The sequence below is a fragment of the Callithrix jacchus genome, chromosome 4 (genome assembly GCF_049354715.1).
Source record: "Callithrix jacchus isolate 240 chromosome 4, calJac240_pri, whole genome shotgun sequence".
NCBI lineage: Eukaryota > Metazoa > Chordata > Mammalia > Primates > Cebidae > Callithrix > Callithrix jacchus.
The window spans coordinates 142194722-142218725 of NC_133505.1; the positions used below are offsets into that span (position 1 = coordinate 142194722).

At 36.4% G+C, this 24004-nt stretch overlaps 1 protein-coding gene and 1 non-coding gene across 46 annotated transcripts in view; both read right to left on the minus strand.

Moving 5' to 3' along the window:
* AHI1 (Abelson helper integration site 1) overlaps positions 1-24004 on the minus strand; it is a 239998-nt gene that overhangs the window by 201470 nt on the left and 14524 nt on the right. For 40 of the 45 annotated variants that reach the window (XR_013534548.1, XR_013534547.1, XR_004742097.3 and 37 more), the window contains 4 exons: positions 11408-11461; positions 9672-10225; positions 6442-6623; positions 517-736 (listed from right to left, as the gene is read on the minus strand). Coding sequence is in view for 42 of the 45 variants with exons in the window: in XM_035296764.3 (XP_035152655.3) it covers positions 517-736; positions 6442-6623; positions 9672-10225; positions 11408-11461 (1010 nt within the window). In the remaining 3 variants the exon portion in view is untranslated. Of the gene's footprint in view, positions 1-516; positions 737-6441; positions 6624-9671; positions 10226-11407; positions 11462-11577; positions 11773-24004 lie in introns of all 45 variants that reach the window. The other 5 variants (XM_078370121.1, XM_078370120.1, XM_078370119.1 and 2 more) reach the window with 1 other exon arrangement.
* Positions 23675-23780, minus strand: LOC118153249 (U6 spliceosomal RNA). Its single transcript, XR_004742506.1, has one exon. It is a non-coding gene; the product is annotated as a U6 spliceosomal RNA (small nuclear RNA).

A 24004-nucleotide genomic window follows, 5' to 3' on the forward strand; every position in this document is an offset into this window, starting at 1 on the left:
GAGACAATCAGAAATAATGAATAGCCATAATAATACAAAAGGAAAAATTACTTTGATTGTCCATCTAGAAACTTGGAAATAAAGACTTAAAAGTAACAGTCCATCTTACAATGGACTGTCAATTGGTTTCACATGATTATTTTGTTATAGAAATATAAAGTAAGAAGTATGATTAGGCCTTTGCCATACAGAGCTGGGACAAAATAACTCCTTCAGAATTTTATAAGAGTTTATAATAAAATCGACATTGTGCCACTGTACTCCAGCCCGGGCAACAGAGCGAGACTCTGTCTCAAAAAAAAAAAGAGTAATTACTGAATTAGATGTTCTCCATTTCTTCTATAATATTCTGATTAATGTCAATGACTGATGAACATCTACAACTAGTAGACTATTCTCTAATACAAATCCATAACTCTATTCCCACTGACTTTCAACTACCAAGGCCAAAATAAAAGACTTCTACTGCAGACATTTTCAATTTCAAGAATTGGCTGTGCAATTAAAAAAAATTACCTATCGTCTTTCTTGACATATTGACCAGTATGCTCATCAACCACATGAATTTTTACCATTGGGTGAGAAATCATAAAATCTGACTTAAGTCTATCAGTTCGATGAATGTAAACTCCCAGGACAAGGTCATCATCAAGCAAACATTTGGGATAAACTGGGCTATCTCGGCTTGTGATTTTGTGAACACCATCACCATGAACATCTTCGTTATCATGTGCAACTACATGCATGGAAAAAAAAAAAATCAACGTTATAATTAATTGTTCCCATAGTTGTATTTACATGTAACCTAATCTTTAAGATCTATGATGATTTCACTTGGTTAACAAAGGAATTTCAAGGGGAAAAAAAGAAAAAGCCAGACAACAGCAAACCACAATCTGAAAGTAAAATGCTACATTTACTAATGCAATAAAAATAGGGTGCAAAATCTTTGTTTATATTTTTCCTAACAAGTAGTAGGAACACACACACACACACACACACACACACACACACACACACAGAGAGAGTCAAAGGAAAGTAACTTTATCTAGGTATTTTCTAAGTGGAATATATATGACTCAATACACTTCCAACTAGAATTTCCACTTCTAGGTAGGATGCAATAAGATGCAGCAGGTAAACACTTTTGAGTATCAACAACTGGAAAAAGCCAAATCAATTATAAAAATCTTATTTTAAATTTTAAAGACATCAGAAAAGTACTGAGACAAGGTACACTAGACAGATTAAAATTCCAGAAAGGGAGAATCAGTCAGAGGTCAGCTGATGGACTGGCAGCTGTTTTTGCCTCTGGGGACATTTGCTGATTCAAGATGGGGGCTGAAGATCAGGGTTTGGCTTAGGCAGAAGGTCCCTGCTAAGAGAATGAGAAATCAGCAAAACTTAGTGGTTCCACAGGACTAAAATGATAAAACTGGAGATTTGAGAAGCCTCAAACACATGACCAATTTTTCTCAGAACACTGAATTCTGATGCTATAGAGAAGCTAGAGAGGTAGTAAAAACTCCTAGGCTTGTGGTGCTAGTAGACCATGACCTGCCAGGGGAAGCGGACTGAAACAAAACAGGCAAAGATGATGCCCTGGAGAGTGTGGTCAATTTACATTAAGGACCAAGAGGTCACTTTTCACCTGGGTCATCTACCAATTCTGGCACAAATCTAGGCTGAGAATCCAGGTGTGATTTCTGACAGAAGGTTGCTACGGAGGGACAGAGAAATCAGCAGAGATTTTGGCATGCATGGGGGCTAGTGTGACAAAAGTGGATACCTGAAGAAGGATGTCTAACATACAGCCAGTCTCCTGCTCAAAGAATTTGCCAAATTTTGAAGTTGCATGAGACAGAAGACTAAATGGCTAAGTTGAAAAGCACTGAAGGGCTAAACTGAATCTCCCATTGTATTTTAGGGCTAAAGAATTATTTAGGGTTATGAATTATTAGAGATAAAGAAGGGTGCTGCATAATGATAAAAGTGACGACAGGAGGTAGAAGAAAAATAACCTCAAAATCACAGTGGAAATTTTAATACTTCTCTCAATAGCTGATAGAATTAGTAGACTAAAAGATTTAATAAGAAATAAGGACAATTAAACTTGACCTAACTGACATGCAGAGGACACTGCACTCAACATTAGAAATTGCATTCTTTTCAAGTGTGCATGGAATACTTACCAAATCTGACCATAAAATGGTCATAGGCAAGGCCTCAATAAACTCAGAAGATTGAAATCATTCATGTTAGCCGACAACAATGGAAGACAGAAACCAATAAAAGATAACCAGAAAAGCATCTGCTGCCTGAAACTAAGCAACATACCTCTAAATAATGCATGATCAATTAAAATGGAAATTAGAAAATATTTTGTGTTAAATAAAAATACACAATATTAAAAATTTTGGAGACGCAGGTAAAGTAGTACTTAGATGAAAAGTCTTAAATGCATATAAAAGAAGACTGAAATCTTTCTTATAAAATCTAATTTATAAATCTAGAAATAAATAGCAAATCAAACCCAAGTAAGTACAAAAAAGGAAAATAATACAGTTACAAAAAATCACTAAAATAGTACATAAATGTATGATAGAGAAAATTAAAGCTAAAGGTTGGTTTTTGAAGACTCACAAATTTAAAATCCCAAGACTGATGAAGAAATTGAGAGAAAACGAACTGCCAATACCATGAACGAAAAAAATGGAACAGCCTTTCAGATGCTACAGAAATGCAAAATTTGAAAATGTGAATTAAATAGACATATCCCTCAAAAACTACAGTCTATCAAAGAGTGGAGAGAAGTTTAAAAAAAAAAGGGAAAAGACTGATAATAAGCTAAATCTTGATCTGTATCAAGGCAAGAAAAATGACTAAGGCATAGGATCGAAAAAGAAGCAATAAAACGATTGTTAACAACATATTATGTGATTCTATATGTAGAAAAATCAAAACAATATAAGAATAAACTCTGTTGGCCGTGATGGCTCACACCTGTAATCCCAACATTCTGGGAGGCTGAGGTGGGAGAATTGCTTCAGCCCAGGAGTTTGAGACTAGCCTGAAAAATAGTTAGAACTTGTCTCTATAAAAAATTATCTGGGCATGGTGGTGCATGCCTGTAATCCCAGCTACTTGAAAGACTGAGGTGGGAGGGTCGCTTGAACCTAGGAAGTAGAAACTGCAGTGAGCTGAGATTATGCCACTTCACTCCAGCCTGAGTGACAGGGCGATACCCTGTCTCAAAAACAAATAAATAAATTCTTGCAATAAGTAAATTTAGCAAAATCAATGGATACAATGCTAAAAAGTTTTAAATCAAATACATTTCTACATATATGTACCAGTAACAAATAAAAAAATTTTTAAATGCCATTTACAATATCATTAAGAAACATAAAATCCTAGGAACAAATCTAAGGAGAGATTATGCTGAAATTTATATTACTGGGATATATTAAATAAGATACAAATAAATTGAAGTGCATGCCAAATTCAATGACTAAGAATCAATACTTTGTAAAAATGTTAAGTCTCTTTAGAGAGTTGTTATTCTGCGAATCTCTTTAGATTCACCCAGTCTAGATCAAAATCACAGCTTGCAGGACAGGATGGGGGTAGGAAGGAAGAGGGGGAATTGAGAAGCTGCTTCTAAAATCCATACAGAAAGGCAGAATAAAGAACTGCCGAGGCAATGCAGATGAAGAAGGAAAAAGCTAGAGTACAATACTAAATAGCAAGACCTATTTAGATATGGAGGTATTGGTACAAACTGTCTGATGTAAAAGAATAGAGACTACAAAAACTGATCCACACATAACACAGTCATGTTATTTATGAGAAAAGTGACACTGAAACACAGAGGGAAAAAGACACTCTCTTCAGTAAATGGTACTGGATCAATTATAATATATATTCGTATGGGAAAAACATCTTGATCACTGCGCTTCCTATCATAAATAAAAACCAATTCCAGATGAACTGTACATCTAAATGTGAAAAGTAAAACTTTTAAAATAAAACTTTTAGAAAAACATCTTAGAACTTGGGAAAGATTTCTTAAATTACAGAGAGCACTTACCATCAAAGAAAAAAAAAACAGATAAACTGGAGTATATAAAAATTTCTGTTTTTCAAAAGACACCAATGAGAGAGAAACAATCAAACCAGAGTAGAAAGACATTTGCAATATATATGTGTATGTGTATTTATATCTGAGAATAGACTCATATTTAGGTATGTAAACTATCACTACAAATCAATTAGAAAAAGACATTCTGTTTTTTAAAAAATGCATAGAAGACTTGAATATATTTACAAATATCAAAATCCAAATAGGTAATAAACACGAAGACACTCCACAAGTTACCAAAATGAACTATCCCTATACACTCCTCAAGAATGAGGAATTTAGTCACTCCTAAGAATGACTAAAACTTTAAAAAACAGTATCACATGTTGGTAAAGACCTGGAGTGACTGGAACTCTCAAACTCTGCTAGTGTCAACTGGCAAATCAACTTTGGAAAACTGGAAGTCATTATTTAAAAAAAAATATACATAATCTATGGCATAGCACTCTACACCTAAGAATACGCCCAAGATAAAGGTATGCATGTGCTTACCAAAATACGTGACTGCAATGTGAATTACAGTTTTACTTAAAATTGCCTAAAACTAGAAACAACTCAAATGGCCTCAATAAAATAGGTAAATTAATTGTGGTATATTCACACAATGGATATCTAAATAATACAAAAATAGAACTAAGAATGAATAAGCTCAACTGTATGCAAGCGACAGTAGTGTAAATGATACAAAAAGTAACATTGAGTAAAAAAAGCCAGGAACAAAGAGCACAGTTTTTATCATTCTATTCATACTAAAGTAAAAAAAAAAAGCAAAAGTAAACTGTTAGATGTCAAGGTAGTGTTTACTACTGTAGGGCAACTAGGGGAAAGGTGATTTTTCTGGGTGTTCATCAGGTTCTGTTTCTTAATTTGGATAATGATTTTATAGGTATGTTCAGTTTGTGAAAAAACTTTAAAACATTTATAATGAGTATACTGCTTAGTGCTACATATATATAAAAATATATATACATACAAACATATAAAACTAGTATACTACTTAGTGCTACATATATATGAAAATATATATACATATAAACATATAAAAATAGTATACTGCTTAGTGCTTTTCTTTTTTTTGAGATGGAATTTCGCTCTTGTTACCCAGGCTGGAATGCAATGGCGCAATCTCGGCTCACTGCAACCTCCGCCTCCTGGGTTCAGGCAATTCTCCTGCCTCAGCCTCCTGAGTAGCTGAGATTACAGGTATGTGCCACCATGTCCAGCTAATTTTTTGTATTTTTAGTAGAGACGGGGTTTCACCATGTTGGCCAGGATGGTCTCCATCTCTTGACCTCATGATCCACCCGCCTCAGCCTCCCAAAAATGCTAGGATTACAGGCGTGAGCCACCGCGCCTGGCTTTTCTATGTATATATATTTAAAATCTAAAATTGACCATTTTGATCCCAATTTTTGGCCAATGAAATGGAAACTGAAAGACTAAAAAAGGATGTACAAGTAGATAAGAATATGTAAAGAAAAATACGAGAAAAGAAACAGAAAAAGGAGAAGACAGAAAGCAAGAAGGGAAAGAGAAAGTTGAGAAAGGAAAGAGAAGTGGTATTAGGCTGAGGAATCGGGAAGATACCATGTTTGACAGAGGATGCAGCCTTAATATCAGAAATGTTTATTGGTTGTTGACCATTTATAGCTTTCAAGAACCGAGTCTTAACCATTTAGAGGATATAAACTCAGTGGTTTAAAGAAGAATCCTCTATGCTACAATAGCAACTACAAAGTCATTATCATTTTAGAGTTGAATTTAAAGTATGTCAAGAATCAGAGAAGGCCAGGCATGGTGGCTCATGCCTGTATCCAGCACTTTGGGAGGCAGAGGCAGATGGATCACTTGAGGTCAGGAGTTCAAGACCAGACTGGCCCAAATGGTGAAACTTCATCTCTACTAAAAATACAAAAATTAGCCAGGTGTGGTGGTCACACTTGTAGTCCCAACTACTAGGGAGGTTGAGGCAGGAGAACTGCTTAAACCTGGGAGGTGGAGGTTGCAGTGAGCTGAGATTGTGGCAGGCACTGCACTCCAGCCTGGGAAAATGAGCAAGACTACATCTCAAAAAAAAAAAAGAATCAGAGAAGACTCTAGTGATACAAACTCATCAGAGATCCACAGCTACAAATATATGCGTGTTTTAATCTAGATGAATCCAAGAACAAGTACCAAATATTCTATTTTGGATTATTCTCAAGTATTCCCTTCACTTTTAGTTTATAAGGACTAAAATTTCTAGAATCAAGTTATTTCTAGCAAGGTACACAATTTTTCACTTAATTTGTATAACAAACCTGCTTTAGCCTTCTTTTTTGTTTTTTTTGGTTTGGGTTTTGAATTATCTTCCATGCTTTCTTCTGTGTTTTGTTCCTTTGAGCTTATTTCATCATCTTGATGAGAATCTGAAGTAACTGGTCTAACTGGAGACTCCTTCTTTTGTTCACCTTCAACTGTGTCACCAGAGATGGTCAATGTACTACAAATATAATCCAAGTATCAGCCATTACAGATATGTTATCATAAGAATTATTATTATTCATGATGCAACAGAGTGAACAGTGAATAAAAGCAAAGATAATCCTAAAATCACTATTATTTTCTCTTAGGAGATACATATATTTTCTTATACACTAGAATGGTTAGCTGTCAAATAGGTAATATAGGTAGTATTTTACACTTCATGAAGAGTTACGTGATTCAACTAAAATTGAGCTCTAAACCCCAAAGGAAAGGGAAATTGTATCAATATTTTATGAGCAATTGATCTTTCTTTACATAGGACTTATCAAACCATGCCCACCTGCTGCCAAGTAAATGATCAATCAACGAATTTTTAAATTAACTTATTTAAAGGTATAAAAAGTATTCTAGGTTTGTTCTGTCTTCAAGAGGCTTCACATGCACAACTTTTGATTTCTTTTTTATAAGACATGTTCTCGCTCTGTCACCCAAGCTGGAGTGCAGTGGTACAATCATAGCTCACTGCAGCCTCAACTCCTAGACTCCAGCAGTCCTCCTACTTCTGCCTCCCAAATAGTTGGAACTACAGGCACATGCCACAACATCTGGCTAATTTTTGTACTTTTTGTAGAGATGGAGTTTCACTATGTTGCTCAGGCAGGAATTTCTAGGAAAAAATTAATTCCTTGTATTTTCCAGTGGTTGGTGAGTCACTAAATTTTCAGAAGGCTATTACTAAAATTAAAGTCTACATCCACATGAACTAGTAAATGGTAAGAAGTAGCAACCCAGAAGCATACTGAGTTTAAAGAAAAACCAGTCTATTAACATTTTAATTTATTAAGTAAAAAATATGCATTTAAATAATAAAAAATTAACTTCTAATATTTTTAGTCATCTTTCAAAACAAATGGGTTGAGGAAAATAAGAGTAGAGAAATATTTCAAATTAGTCATTCCAGAAAGCCATTCTATTTGATCACTTCGCCAAACACTATTAAGAACAACTGGGCCAGGCGCGGTGGCTCAAGCCTGTAATCCCAGCACTTTGGGAGGCCGAGGCGGGTGGATCACGAGGTCAAGAGATCAAGACCACCCTGGTCAACATGGTGAAACCCCGTCTCTACTAAAAATACAAAAAATTAGCTGGGCATGGTGGCGCGTGCCTGTAATCCCAGCTACTAAGGAGGCTGAGGCAGGAGAATTGCCGGAACCCAGGAGGTGGAGGTTGCGGTGAGCCGAGATTGCGCCACTGTACTCCAGCCTGGGTAACAAGAGAGAAACACCGTCTCAAAAAAAAAAAAAAGAACAGCTACACTTTGCATGCCACTGTCATGGGTTATTTAAAAATCATGAGCTAACCCTAGTTCATACTGCCTATGGCTTACCAGTCTATCACAGAGGTGGTAGCTATGAGAAAAAAAGGAAGATTTATAGTATACTGTGGTAGGCAGCCTTTAAGATGGACCTTACCGATCCCCACCTCTTCACATTCACGTCTTTGTGTAATCCTCTTTGAATGTGGGCTGAACCTAGTGACCTACTTCTAACAGACAGAATATGATAAAAGTAATGAATGCCACTTATAATATTAGGTTCCAAAAAGGCTGTGACTTCTGTCTTGCTCTCGCTTTCTCAGAGTCCTTGCTCTGGGAAGCAAGTGGCCACGTTGTGAGTAGACTACATGGAGAAGTCCACATGGCAAGGAACCCGGCCCAAAGCCAGTCAGGACTTGAGGCCTACCAACAGCCACATGAATGAGCTTAGACCTGGATCTTCTAAGACCTTCTAACAGCTATGTCACTTGACAGATCCTTCCCAAGTCAAGGCCTGAGGTGACTTCTGTCCTGGCTAACATCCTGATTGTAACCTGTGATTGACAGAGACACCCAGCAAAGTCACTCCCAGATTGCTGGCCCACAGAAACTGTGAGACAATAAATGCTTGTTGTCCTAACCTGCTAAATTCTGGGATAATCTTTTCTTTTTTTGAGAAGGAGTCTTGCTCTGTCACCAGGCTGGAGTGTAGTGGTACAATCTTGGCTCACTGCAACCTCTGCCTCCTGGGTTCATGCAATTCTGCTGCCTCACCTCTCAAGTAGCTGTGACTAAAGGCACGTGCCACCATGCCAAGCTAATTTTTGTACTGCTGGTAGAGATGCGGTTTCACCATGTTGGCCAGGATGGTCTCAATCTCTTGACATTGTGATCCACCTGCCTCATCCTCCCAAAGTGCTGGGATTACAGGAATAATCTCTTAAATAGAGCAACAGATAACTAATATATATTATCATGTCCCTGCAGCAACCTAGTTTGCTGTATCTTTGTTACTACTGGTCACCTAGCTTTTAAAAAGAGGGGAATTATTTTTAGCTAAGGGCTTTAGGGGAAATTGATCCTGACTGCCAAGGGATAATCACATATAGAATTTTCCCACATCAAGTTGTTTCTCTAAAGGAAAACTGCAGGGGGGACCAAAGTTAATTATAGCAGTTAAAAGACATTTTTATCTTACTGTTTTCTCCAAGTAGAGAACATATAAATATGTATATGTTCACTTACACTCACACCCTATATACAAGAACATACATATATAACCATCATATAGAGAAAAAGATTAGAATACCAAATTGCCAATGGTGATTATCTTTAAATAGTTTTTCTACAATGAGCTAGTGTTGTTTAAGAAAAAAATCTGTCATTTATATACCCAAACAGGCATTTGTAACTCCAAAAAGGGGAAGTAATGAGGTTTCTATTACTTTGAAAGCAGATGTAAGTGAATAGTTCAGGGTAGAGACAAGCCTCTTACTAGTTCTGTACTTTAGTTTCCTCATCAGCAAAATAGGATGAAGATGACTTTCATAAGAAGTAAGTTAATTCTTGTGAAGCATTTAGTACACAGTAAGGTGTTATGTAAAAGTTAGTGGTTATTATCTTAGTGGCAGTATTTCCAAATAAAAAGTCTAAGAGTTTTCTTAGTTAAATCACAAATAATATTCAAAACCTGAAAGTAACAGAGTGCTTTTCTAAGAGGATATTTGACATTTGTCAATGTAAAAATACCTTGTTTCAGCTTTAGGAACGTTCTTACTTTTCTTTTTTCCTTTTTCACTGCTCAATTTGTCTTCGTGGAGTAAAGTATCTGAGGGAAAGTAAGTCAACTGTTCTTTCAGTTTCTTTCTTATTTTCTTCTTAATCTCCTTTGCCATTTCTTCAGTTACATGGCATTGATATGCTTGCATGAGTTCTTCATCCTCTTCTAAATCATTCTTTTCTTTTTCCTCATTTGCCTTCTCATTTTTCTGATGATCAACACCTGGTTGCGGCTTTGTATGTGCTTTCTGGTATGTAGAATCAACCCTCTTCTCAGGAGTTTCTGGTTTCATGTCTTGTGTAGTGAACTGGGGCCCCGTCTTTATCACCTTTTTATTTGGCTTTCCTTGTCTGTCTTCCTCTACACTAACATTACCATTAGGATTTTCAGTTGCTGACTGTGTATTCCTCAACTTGTTTTTAGTGACTCTCATGTTCTTCTTCAGGTTGCTAGTGTTACTAGCACTTACATCATCACTTGGAGTTTCTTTAATATGGTGAAGATTGCTTCTAATAGTGTCAGGCTACCAAAAGAAGACACGATAACAAAGTTTCAGATATGCATAGATTAGTTATATAAAGAAAAACCAACTAATTAATGTTTGACAATGTGGAATTATTGGGAGGATTGTTTAGTTCTTTTTTACCCGGACACAGTGACACTATTTTAGAGCATTTGATGAGTACTCTCACAATCTATGCTTCCAGAATTTCATTAATAATCTCTGAATGTAACTTCAGATTAAATGAGTTAATTGACATAGGAAAAAAGTAAAGGCCTTTAGGAAGTGAATTAATTGCTTAAATCTCAAATGCTATTTTCCTTATACATATTTTCTTCGTGATCTACACTCTAACATAATTAATAGATATTTGAGAAACTGCTAAAAGAGCCATTGAATGTGACATTTCAGGTAACCCAATAGGAAATATACATGGGTCACTTATGTTGCTTCATAATTACACTCTAAAACCAAAAGTCTACAGCTCTAAGATCACCCTGCAGTTAATCCAAGTATATCACTAAAAGGCTGCTAAATATTACATATTAAGTTAAATGACAGACTAAGCACAATCTTGTACCTCTTTCCCCAATTAAAATTATTTAAAATGAGATATATTTTTAATAGAAAAAAATCGGTGAGTCAGAGTCAGGTAATATAAGGAGGAGGAGGGGATAAGCCAGGGGATGACCAATCAAGGAGCTGGGATGAACAGCTGTTTCCCACCTCCATTTGTGTTGACTTTCACCCACGGGATTAAGCAGCTGAGCACAGAGAGAAGGGGCAGTAAGCGTCAGGTAGGTACAATTCCCATAAACTACAGAGGTACATATGTTAAAAACAACCAACAATCAAGAGAAGAGAGAGTCTCAAATATAAAGATGACTTGAGAACTGAAAATTAACAAATACTAAAGGAAGGTAGCACAATGAAGGAAAGCCATCAAATCAAATACAGTAAATAAACGAACACCAAAGGAAAATAAATATCACAAATAAGAATTTAAAATAAGTATAATTAAGAAATCCAAAAGCATACTGGACCAAAAAAACCCAACTGCTGATATTAAAATTCTGAATCATATATAAGTTTAACAGATGTGTTGAAAAACAGAATGGACAAAAACCACTGTGGTGTATTCTTCAGTTTGTTTTTAATGACTCTCATGCTCTTGTTCTGGCTGTTAGTGTTAGCAGTACTTACATCATCACTTGTAGTTTCTTTAATATAGTGAAGATTGCTTCTAATAGTGCCAGGCTAAAAAAAAGAAGACATAATAACAAAGTTTCAGCTAAGCATAGATTAGTTATATAAAGAAAAGCCCACAGTTAATGTTCAACAATGTGAAATTCTTGGGAAGATTATTTTTTTACCTGGATACAGTCATATTATTTTAGAGTATTTGATATGTACTCTCATAATTTATGCTTCCAGAATTTCATTAATAATCTCTGAATGTAACTTCAGATTAACATTTTGGATTAACACTCTGGATTCATTTTGTAGTGCAGAATGTTACATATGATGTACGGATGTTACATGTTAACATTCGATGCTACAAGATGAACCTAAAATCAAAATGAAAAAATGTGCCAGAAATGAATAAACTTACCAATACATACTGGAGTTTGATTTTTGAAACTCCCTATATTTTAAACGTAGTTAGAAAGCATCCAATGTATATGGAAAGGTGATTTTTAAAATGCTGAAAGAGCTAGTATCCCAATACATATCTAAGATTTGACCATTCTTTTGTTAATCTAAAACATACTTCCAAATTCGATCTGTTCTTTGCGGGTAAATTATGATGCCATATCCTCCAAAAAAATCTTCACTAATAAAATCTAATAAAAACAACCTTTCCTTTTTTAAAAAAAACACATGTACTGTTTTAGAAGCAATATTTAATTTAAAACAGAAGAAAGAAAGAAAGAAAGAAAGAAAGAAGGAAAGAAAGAAAGAAAGAGAAAGAAACCCAGAATATTAAAAAAAAAAACCCATAAAACAAAAAACCAAACCCCAAAGCTAGCAGAAGACAAGAAATAACCAAGATCAGAGCAGAAATGAAGGATATAGAGATACAAAAAACCCTTCAAAAAAATCAGTGAGGCTGGGCATGGTGGCTCACACCACTTGGGAGACCAAGGCGGGCAGATCACTTGAGGTCAGGAGTTCAATAACAGCCTGGCCAGTATGGTGAAAGCCCATCTCTATTGAAAATGCAAAAATTAGCCAGCCATGATGATGCATACCTGTAATCCCAGCTACTCGAGATGCCGAGGCACAAGAATCACTTAAGAGAAGAATCAAATAGACACAATAAAAATGATAGAGGGGGTATCCCCACTGACCCCACAGAAATGCAGATACCCATCAGGAATACTATAAAAACCTCTATACAATTAAACTAGAAAATCTAGAAGAAACGGATAAATTCCTGGACACATACACCCTCCCAAGACTGAACCAGAAAGAAGTTGAATCCCTGAATAGACTAATAACAAGTTCTGAAATTGAGGCAGTAATATATAGCCTACAAACAAACAAACAAAAAAAAGCCCAGGACCAGATGGATTTACAGCTGAATTCTACCAGAGGTTCAAAAAGGAGCTGGTACTATTTCTACTGAAATTATTCCAAACAATTGAAAAGGAGGGACTTCTTCCTAACTCATTTTATGAGGCCAGCACTATCCTGATATCAAAACCTGGCAGAGGCACAACAAAGAAAGAAAAGTCCAGGCCAACATCCCTGCTGAACATTGATGCAAAAATCCTCAATAAAATACTGGCAACCAAATCAAGCAGCACATCAAAAAGCTTATCCACCACCATCAAGTCAACTTCATCCCCAGGATGCAAGGCTGGTTCAACATATGCAAATCAATAAACATCATTCATCACATAAACAGAACTAAAGACAAAAACCACATGATTATCTCAATAGACACAGGAAAGGCCTTCGATAAAATTCAACATGGCTTCATGTTAAAAACTCTCAATAAAAGAAGGTACTGATGGATCATACCTCAAAATAAGAGCCATTGATGACAAACCCATAGCCATACCATCCAAAGTAATTTACAGATTCAATGCTATTCTTATTAAACTACCACTGACATTCTTCACAGAATTAGAAAAAACTACTTTAAAATTCATATGAAACCATAAAAACGAGCTTGGATAGCCAAGACAATCCCAAGAAAAAGAACAAAGCTGGAGGCATCACAGTACCGGACTTCAAACCATACTAGAGTAAACAAAACAGCATGGTACAGGTAAAAAAACAGACATATAGACCAATGGAACAGAAATACGATCTCAGAAATAAGACTACACATCAACTATCTTATATTTGACAAACCTGACAAAAACATGCAATAGGGAAAGAATTCCCTATTTAATAAATGGTGCTAGGAAAACTGGTTAGCCATATGCAGAAAACTGAAACTGGACCCCTTCCTTATTCTTTATACAAAAATTAACTCAAAACCTCAAGACAGATTAAACACTTAAATGTAAAACCCAAAACTATAAAAACCTTAGAAGAAAATCTAGACAATACCATTCAGGACATAGGCACAGGTAAAGATTTCATGACAAAAATGTCAACAGCAATTGCAATAAAAGCAAAAATTGACATTTACGTGGCCAACAAACGTATGAAAAAAAGGTCCACATCACTGATCATTAGAGAAATGCAAATCAAAACCCCAGTGAGATACCATCTCACACCAGTCAGAACAGCAATTATTAAAAAATCAAGAAACAACAGATGCTGGTGAGGCTGTGGATAAATAGGAATGCTTTTATACTGCTGGTGGGAATGTAAATTAGTTCAACCATTGTGGAAGACACTGGTGATTCCTCAGAGACCTAGAACCAGCAATCCCATTTGACCCAGGAATCCCATTACTGGGTATATACCCAAAGGAATATAAATCATTCTATTGTAAAGGTACATGAATACGGATGTTCACTGCAGCACTATTCACAATAGCAAAGAGATGGAATTAACCCAAATGACCACTGATGATAAACTGGATAAAGAAAATGTGGCACATATACACCAAGGAATACTAGGCAGCCATAAAAAGTAAAAAGTTCATGTCCTTTGCAGAGACATGGATGATGCTGGAAGCCATCATCCTCGGCAAACTCACTCAGGAACAGAAAACCAAACACTGCATGTTGTGAAAGCGGAACAGTGAGAAGACATGGACACAGGGAGAGGAACAACAAATACTGGGGCCTGCCAGGGAGGTCAGGGGAGGGAGAGCATCAGGATAAATAGCTAATTGATAGGGCTTAATACCTAGGTGATGGATTGATAGGTGCAGCAAACCACCATGGCACAGGTTTACCTATGTAATAAACTTGCAAGTCCTGCACATGTACCCCAAACTTAAAATATTTAAAAATTGCTATTTTTTTCAAAATCTTCTTTTTGTTTTCTTTCTATGAATTTAGTCATACCTCAATAACCTTGAATTTCCATTATGTTAAAATGGGCACATGCAAATTTTTCTAACTTTTTAGTGAGTACCAGTAAGGTAGCACTAATATATATAAATTGTGAGGACACCTATGAAGAAAATAATTAGCAAAAGAGCTAACCAAGAATTAGAAATATAAGAAATATTTATGGTCTCAAGGAAAAAAAATTAAAATTGAAACTCCCGGCAAGCTAGTCGGAAGAGGCTCAGTTTTCGATTTATTTACTATTGATCTGTCAGTCTTTGTACTAAAAACATTAATTTTATGACTTCATATTTATTATTAATTTCTCTTTTCCTTTGTTTTTTTAAATATTGCAGTGAATAAAGTTCCCAGAGTATCTTCAGTAGCATCTCTACATTTCATAGGATTATATTAACATTTTTATTACTTTTTAAATAGGCTGTTTTGCAGTTTTGATTTCCTTTGACCCTCTAACAGCTTTATGGGATAAATTCCATAGTTTGTAAATTATAAAAGTTTGTTAATTTCTAGTTGTACACTACTAGCACTTAAATAAAAAGTATGCTTTGTGGAATTTAACAGTTTCATGGATCAAATTATGTTTGAATTTTGAAACGTCCCAAATACATTTGTTCATCTTCCTATTATATCTTTGCCTACCTTTTACCTCTTTAAACCATTCAAGTTTTTTTGCTTTGGTTTGTCTATTAAAATCAGTTTTATTAAGATACAGCTTACATACAATAAAACTCACCAATTTTAAGTGCATAAATAAATGTATTTTGGCAAATGTATACAGTCATGTGACCACAACCATAATCATGACATTAATAGTTTTCATCATTCTACATGCCCTTTTACAGAGTCAATGCCTTCCCTTCATCCCCTACCCCACTCAACCACTGATCTGGTATCACAATAGCTTTGCCTTGTCTAGACTTCCACATAAATGAAATTATACCATCTATATAGCCTTTTAGATCTGGCTTCCTTCATCCAGCACAAAGCTTTTTGTATTCATCCATGTTGCTGTATTTATAGCAGTTTATTCCTTTTTTGTAGAATAGTATTCCACTGTACAGTTATATGCCACATTTTGTTTCTCCATATACCAATTAATAGACGTAAATTATTTCCAGTTTTGTGTTAGTATTAGGTATGTTTTCGCTTCTCTTGGGAAAATACCCACAAGTGGAATTGGTGTGCTATATGGTAAGGAGATATTTAACTTATTAAATAATTGCCAAACAGCTTTTCAAACTGGCTGTACTATTTTGTAGTTCTATCAGCAACTTCTAAGAGTTCCAGTTACTTGATATCCTTGTCTGCAGTTAATACTGTCAATTTTTGTTTTGCAGCTGTTGTGATAGGTGTGCAAAGGTACCTCAATATTGTTTTAAACTGCATTTTCATAATTACCATGACAACAAGAATCTTTACATGTCTTTATTTGCTATCTATAGCTCTTCTTTGGTTAAGTGTCCAAATCTTTTGCTCATTTTTATTATGTTGTTCGTTTTCATATCAGTGAGCTGTAAGTGCTCTTAAAATATTCTAGGCCAGGCGCGGTGGCTCGAGCCTGTAATCCCAGCACTTTGGGAGGCCGAGGCGGGTGGATCACGAGAGATCGAGACCATCCTGGTCAACATGGTGAAACCCCATCTCTACTAAAAATACAAAAAATTAGCTGGGCATGGTGGTGCGCGCCTGTAATCCCAGCTACTCGGGAGGCTGAGGCAGGAGAATTGCCTGAACCCAGGAGGCGGATGTTGTGGTGAGCCGAGATCTTGCCATTGCACTCCAGCCTGGGTAACAAGAGTGAAACTCTGTCTCAAAAAAAAAAAACAAAATATTCTAGATACATCTTATCAGATAGTGCTTTAAGAGTACTTTATTCAAACCTATAGCTATAAAACATTTTCATTTTCATAGCAATGTTTTCAATGTTCACAAAGTCCAATTTAGCCCTTTCTTCTTTTATGGTTCATGTTTTTGTATCCTGAGGAATCTTGCTTAACCCAAGGTTACAAAGGTTTTACCCTGTTTCTCTTGTAAGGTATACAGTTTAGCTCTTATATATGTCCTTGATCTACTTCTTGCTAATTTCTAAATACAACATGGTCCCACGTTTATTATATGTGAATATCTGATTGTTCCAGGACCATCTGTTGAAAAGATTATCCTTTCCTTTAGTGAATTACCTTGACAACTTTGTCAAGAGTCAATTGAACATATATATTTGAATCTATTTTCATACCCTATTCTGCTCTACTGATTTATATTCCTGTCTTTATGATTATACCAGACTGTCTTGACTACTATAGCTTTATAATGAGTTTTCAATCAGAAAGCGTAATTCCAACTTTGTTCTTCTTTTTCAAAATTGTTTTGGCTATTTTAGGTCTACTGTTTACCTTTCCAAATGAATTTCTGATTTTTTTGACTACCTGTTCTATTAATTTCTGAAAGAGGATACTGACTTATCTAACTGTATTTGCTGATTTGTCTATTTCTCACTTATATTTTCAGGAGAAAAAGTCTCCTGCCATATTGATTAGAACTGAATTAAATCAACAGATCATTTGGCAGAGAATGGACATTTGATACTGTTTATTCTTCTGATCCAAGAACACGAACATCTATTTAGGTAAGTCTTCATTTTCAGCACTTTGAGCAGTTTAGTGTATAGGTCTTGCACATTTTTGGTAAATTTATCCCTGAATGCTACAATTATTTTTGCTATTATAAATTATTTAAAAATTTAATTTCAAATGATTCATTACTGGTATAGAAATACAATTGGTTTTTACACATTGACCATATACTCCGCTAAACTCCCTAATACAGATGGTCACTGAATCGCAATGGTTCTATTTATGATGGTTCAACTTAAGATTTTTTTAAAAATTTTATGATGGTACATAAAAAACACACATTCAGTAGAAGCCATACTTCCAAGTATTATAAGATCATTCTGTTCTTCACTTTCAGGACAACATGTAATAAATTATATGAGATATTCAACATATCATACAAAATAGGCTTAGTATTAATTTTGTACAACTGTAGGCTAATGTTAATGTTCTGAGCATACTTAAGGTAGACTAGGCCAAGCTATGACGCTTAGTTGGTTAGGTGTATTAAATATATTTTCAACTTATGATACTTTCAACTTATGATACAAAGGACATAATCCCATCATAAGAAGGATCTGTAACTCTAGCAGCACTTTTGAAAGATTTTTGGGGATATTAACATAGACAATTACATCATCTGTGAATATATAGTTTACTTCTTCCTTTACAATCTGCATGCCTTTAAAACTTGCATTACTGCATTTATCAAGGTCTCCAATACAATTGTGAATAAAAAGTGACTGACTTATGTTCAGTCTTAGAGCAAAAGCATTCAGTTTTGTGCCATTAAGCATGATGCTAGCTGTGGATTTTTAGACACCCTTTATTAGGTGGAGGAAGTTAATATCTATTCTTTTTGTTTTGTTTGTTTTTCAGACTAGTCAAATGCAGTACTCACAATATGAGTAGAACAAGGAGTTCAATCTGTACCTGACTGTGAACAATCCATTGAGATAACTCATTACCTTCAGACAAGTCCCACCTATTGTTGGTTTAAGAGTTATCAGGAATGGGTAATAAATGTCAAGTCTTTTTTCTCCATTTATTGAAATAATCACATGGTTTCTAATTCAATCTTTGGATATGGTGAATTACAGTGAATGCTTTTTCTAAAGTTGAACTGACAGTATTTTCCTGACATAAACTCCAACTAGACATGTTGTATTATCCTTTTTATAATATTGATTTCCTAATATTTTGTTGAAGATGTTTGCCATCTATTTTCAAAAAAGATTTTTGACTGTATTTTTCTTTGTCTGGTTTTGGCAGCAGTGTAATTACTGCCCACAAAAAGGAGTGGACAAGGATCCCCTCTTATTTTGTAGTCTGGAAGAGTTTATATAGAACTGGCATTATTTTTTCATCAAATGTTTGGGAAAAGTTACTAATGAAGCCACCTGGGAGCACTTTTCTTTGACAAAATTTTTAACTACAGATTCCATTTTTAAAAAAGATATATAATGTTCAAGTTACCTATTTCCTTTTGAGTGAGCTTCAGTAGTTTGTGCCCTTCAGGTAATTTATACATTTCATCTAAACTGCGAAATTTATTGTCGTAAAGTTACTCATAATACTCTTATAATCCTTTTAAGGTCTGTAGCTTCTACAGTGAATACCCTCTTACAATCCTGATATTGGCAATTTGCATCTTCTTTCCTTGTTTCCTGATCAGCCTGGTTACAGATAGTACAGAAAAAAGTTAATTCATGGGCCTGGGTTGCTAAAAAGCTGCAAATCCCAAGACAGACCTACTTTTAGGACCAGTCCTTGAAATGTTGTGCTTGTTAAGAGTGCTTCTAAATGACTGAAGCCTTGGGCCATACTAAAAGTTTCACCAGAAAGCTTATGTTAGCAATGTGATTTATGGTGAACAAGTGTTTTTGCTCTGGGGGTTTGGAATCTAAACAGCTAAGGTCAGTCACATAGACAGTGAATGTGCTGCCTCAACACAAAACCCACACAGCCCTCTACACAAAATCATGAACATCAAGTCTTGGGTGAGCTTCCCTGGATGGCAATACTTTGCACATTTTGTCACATTGTTGGTGGAATTAAGTGAATCCCTTGCAACTCTACTAGGAGGGTGCACCTGAAAGCTTGCACCTGTTTCTCCTGGGCTGTGTCCCATGCACCTTTTCCCTTTGCTGATTTTAATCTGTATCCTTTTGCTGTAATAAATGGTGTATGTATAAGAGCTTTTGAGTCCTGTGAGTCTCTCTACTGAATTATCAAGCCTGGGGGTGGTCCATGGAAACCCTCAATTGACACATATTATAATCAACTTTATTCTCTTTTAAAAAAACTGCATTTGGATTTACTGAGATTTTCTATTTTACTGTTTTATACTCTTATTTCTGTCCTGTGTTTATTTTGTCTAATTCGTTCTTCATACTTTTTTAAGGTGAAAGCTTCAATGATGGATCTCAGACCAGTCCTCCTTTTTAATATAATGCTACAAGTTTCCTTCTAAGTAATGCTTCAGCAGTATTCCATAATTTTTAGTTACTTCAAAATATTTTCTAATTTATTTTGTGTTTTCTTCTTCAATATATTTATCTGAAGTCTTATTGAATTTCCAAATATTTGGAGATATTGCAGATAACTTTTGGTTAATTATTTCTAGTTTGATTCTGTTGTGGCCTAAGAAAATACTTTGTATTATTTTAAAATTGTATATATAAAATAAAGCTATGTAGCTTGCTTTATGGCCCAGAATGATGTCTGTCTCGGTGAATATTCAATATGCACTAGAAAACAATGAGTACTGATTGTTGGGTACAATGTTCTCATAAAACTCAAGTCAAATTTGTTGATGTTATTGAAATCTACATTCTTATTGATTTTTTGACTACTTGTTATATTAATTTCTGGGAGAGGATACTAACATATCTAACTGTGATTGATGAATTTTTAATTTTTCATTTCATTTCTGTAAGTTTTTGCTTGGCATATTTTGAAGTTTTGTTATGAGGTTCATACATATTCAGTTATATCCTTGACACTGACACCTTTATCATGAAAAACGATTCCTTTTCACCCTTGGCAATATTCTTTATTCTAAAATATACTTTCTCTGATATCAATATAACAACTCCAGTTTTCCTTTTATTGGTGTTAGCATGGTATATGTTTCCATCCTTTAAATATTAATCTATCTATGCCCTTATATTCAAAGCAAGTTTCTTATACTCCACATATAGTTGGGGCTTATTTGCCAATCTGACACTTTCTATTTTTATTGGGTCTGTCTGAACCATCCACATTTAAATTATTCTTTTTATTGCTAAGTTTAAATATACCATTCTATTATTTCCTTTCCATTTATCTTATTTGTTGTCTCTTTGTCTTCTTTTCCAGCTGTCTTTCTCAACAGTTTTTGTGATTCCACTGCATCATTATTGGCTTTTTAGCTATCCTTTTTAAAAAAATTATGAAGACTCTAAGTTTTATAATACACATATTTAGTTTATTGTTGCTGATATTGTTTGGCTCTGCGTCCCCACCCAAATCTCACACTGAATTATCATTTCCACATGTTGAAGGAAGGGTCTGGTGGGAGGTGACTGAATCATGGGGGCAGATAGCCCTCTTGCTGTTTTCATGATGGAGTTCTCACAAGATCTGGTTGTCTGAAAGCGTGCAGCACATCCTCCTTTGCACTCTCTCTCTCTCCTGCTCTGGCCATGTGAAGTTCATGCCTGCTTTCCCTTCACCTTCTACCATGATTGTAAACTTCCTAAGGTCTCCCCAGCCATGCCTCCCATACAGCCTGTTGAACTGTGAGTCAATCAAACCTCTTTTCTCATAAATTACCTAGTCTCCACTCTGTTGCCCAGGCTGGAGTGCAGTGGCATGATGTTGGCTCACTACAGCCTCCACCTCCCGGATTCAAGTGGTTCTCCTGCCTCAGTCTCCTGAGTAGCTGAGACTAATTTTTTATTTTTAGTAGAGACAGAGTTTCACCATGTTGGCCAGGCTGGTCTCAAACTCCTGACCTCAGGTGATCTACCCACCTTGGCCTCCCAAAGTGCTAGGATCACAGGCATGAGCCACGGCGCCCAGCCTCAGGTAGTTCTTGTTCTTGTTTGAGAACAAACTATATGAAAATTGGTACCAGAGAAGTGGGGCATTACTATAAAGATACCTAAAAATGTGGAAGCAACTTTGGAACTGGTTAACAGGCAAAAGTTGGAACCGTCTGAAGGGCTCAGAAGAAGAAAGCAGTCTGAAACTTCACACAGATTTGTTGAATGGTTATGTCCAAAATGCAGATACTAACATGAACAGAGATGGCCAGGCTGACAAGGTCTCAGATGGAGATGAGGAACTTATTGGGAACTGGAGTAAAGGCCACTCTTGCTATGCTTTAGCAGAGATTGGCAGCGTTGTGCCCCTGCTCTAGAGATACGTAGAACACTGAACTTGAGAGAGATGATTCGGGTATGCGGTGGAAGAAATGTCTAAACAGTAAAGTGTTCAAGATGTGACCTGGTTGCATCTAAAAGACTATGTTCATTTGCATAAAGAAAGAAATGACCTGAAGCAGGAACTTATATTTAAAAGGAAAGCAGAGCACAAAAGTTTGGGAAATTTGCAGCCTGACCATGAGGTTAAAAAGAAAAACCAATTTTCTGAGGAGGAATTCAAGGCTGCAGAAATTTGCATAAGTAAAGAGAAAACAAATGTTAACAGCATAGACAATGGGGAAAATGCCTTCAGGGCATTTCAGAGGCCTGGAGGCCTAGGAGGGACAAAACAGTTTCATGGACCAGGCCCAGGGCCTTCTTGCTCTGTGCAGCCTTGAGACATGGCGCCCTGGGTCCCAGCTGCTTCAGCTCCAGCCATGGCTAAAAGGGGCCAAGATAAAGCTTGGGCTATTAGTTCAGAAGGTGAAAGCCCCAAGTCTTGGCAGCTTCCGTGCTGTATTGAGTCTGTGGGTGTGCAGAAGAAAAGAGCTGAGATTTGGGAACCTCTGCCTAGACTTCAGAGGATGTATGGAAATTCTTGGATGTTATAAGTCCACTGCAGGGGTGGAACCCTCATGGTGAACCTCTCCTAGGGCAGTGAAGAAGGGAAATGTGGGGCTGGAGCCCCCACACGGAGTCTCCACTGTGGCACTACATAGCAGAGTGAGAAGAGGGACACTGCCCTCCAGACCTTAGATAGTTTGCACCATGCACCTGGAAAAGCCACAGGCACTCAATGCCAGCTGGTGAAAACAGCCTCAGGGGTTGTACCCTGCAGAGCCACAGGGTGGAGCTGCCCAAGGCCTTGGGAGCCTACCCCTTGCGTCAATGTGGTTTAGAAGTAAGGCATGGAGTCAAAGGAGATTTTTAAACTTTAAAATTTAATGACTGCCCTACTGGGCTCTTTACTTACATGGGGCCTGTAGACACTTTGTTATGGCCAACTTCGCACTTTTGGAATGGGAGCATTTACCCAATACCTGTCCCCCCACTGTATCTTGGAAGTAACTGACTTTTTATTTTACACGTTCATAGATGGAAGAGACTTGCCTTTTGTCAGATGAGATTTTGGACTGTGGACTTTGGGTTAATGCTGAAATGAGTTAAGACTTGGGGAACTGTTGAGAAAGTATGATTGTGTTTTGAAATGTAAGAAGGACATGAGATTTGGGAGGGGTCAGGGGTGGAGTGATATGGTTTGGCTCTGTGTTTCCACCCAAATCTCATATTGCATTACCTCCACAAGTTGAAAGAGGGACCTGGTGGGAGGTGACTCAATCATGGGGGCAGACTTCCCCCTTGCTGTTCTCGTGAGTTCTCCTGAGATCTTGTTGTTTGAAAGTGTGTAGAACTTCTCACTTTGCTTGTTCTCTCTCCAGCTTTGGCCATGTGAAGACTGTGCCTGCTTCCCTTTCCACCATGATTGTAGTGTCCAGAGGCCTCCCCAGTCATGTCCCCCCATACAGCCTGCTGAACTGCGAGGTGACTCAATCTCTTTTCTTCATAAATTACCCACTCTCTGTTAGCTCTTCATAGCAGTGTGAAAGCAAACTAATACAATTTCCTACCATTAAATAATGCCACTTCACATATATTTTAAGAAATTTAGCCAAGCATGGTGGTTCATGCCTATAATTGCAGAACTTTGGGAGCCCAAGGCAGAAAGATCACATGGACCCAGAAGTTCGAGACCAGCCTGGGCAACACAGTGAGACTGTCTCTAAAGAAAAAACAAAAATTAGCTGAATATGCTGGTATGCACCTGTAGTCCTGGCTACTGAGGGTGCAGAGGCAGAAGGATTGCTTGAACCCAGGAGGTCAGGGCTGCAGTGAGCTGTGATCTCATCATTGCACTCTAGCCTGAATGACAAAGTGAGATCCTGTCTTTTTCTTTTTTAATTTTTTTTTTTTAATATGGAATACTTCATGAATTTGTGTGTCATCCTTGTGCAGGGGCCATGCTAATCTTCTCTTATCTTTCCAATTTTAATATATGTGCTGCCAAAGCGAGCACAGGACCCTGTCTTGAAAAAAAAAAAAAGAAGAAAGATACTTACAAAAGTATACTTCTATTTATTTCCTCCCATACTTCGTGCTATGTTGGTCTTATGGTTTGAATGTTTGTCCTCTCAAAATCTCATGTTGAAATTTAGTCCTTGATTTGGCAGTGTTGAGAGTTGGGGCTTTTGGGTGGTGACTGAGTCATGTGGACTTTGCCCTCATGAATGGATTAATCTG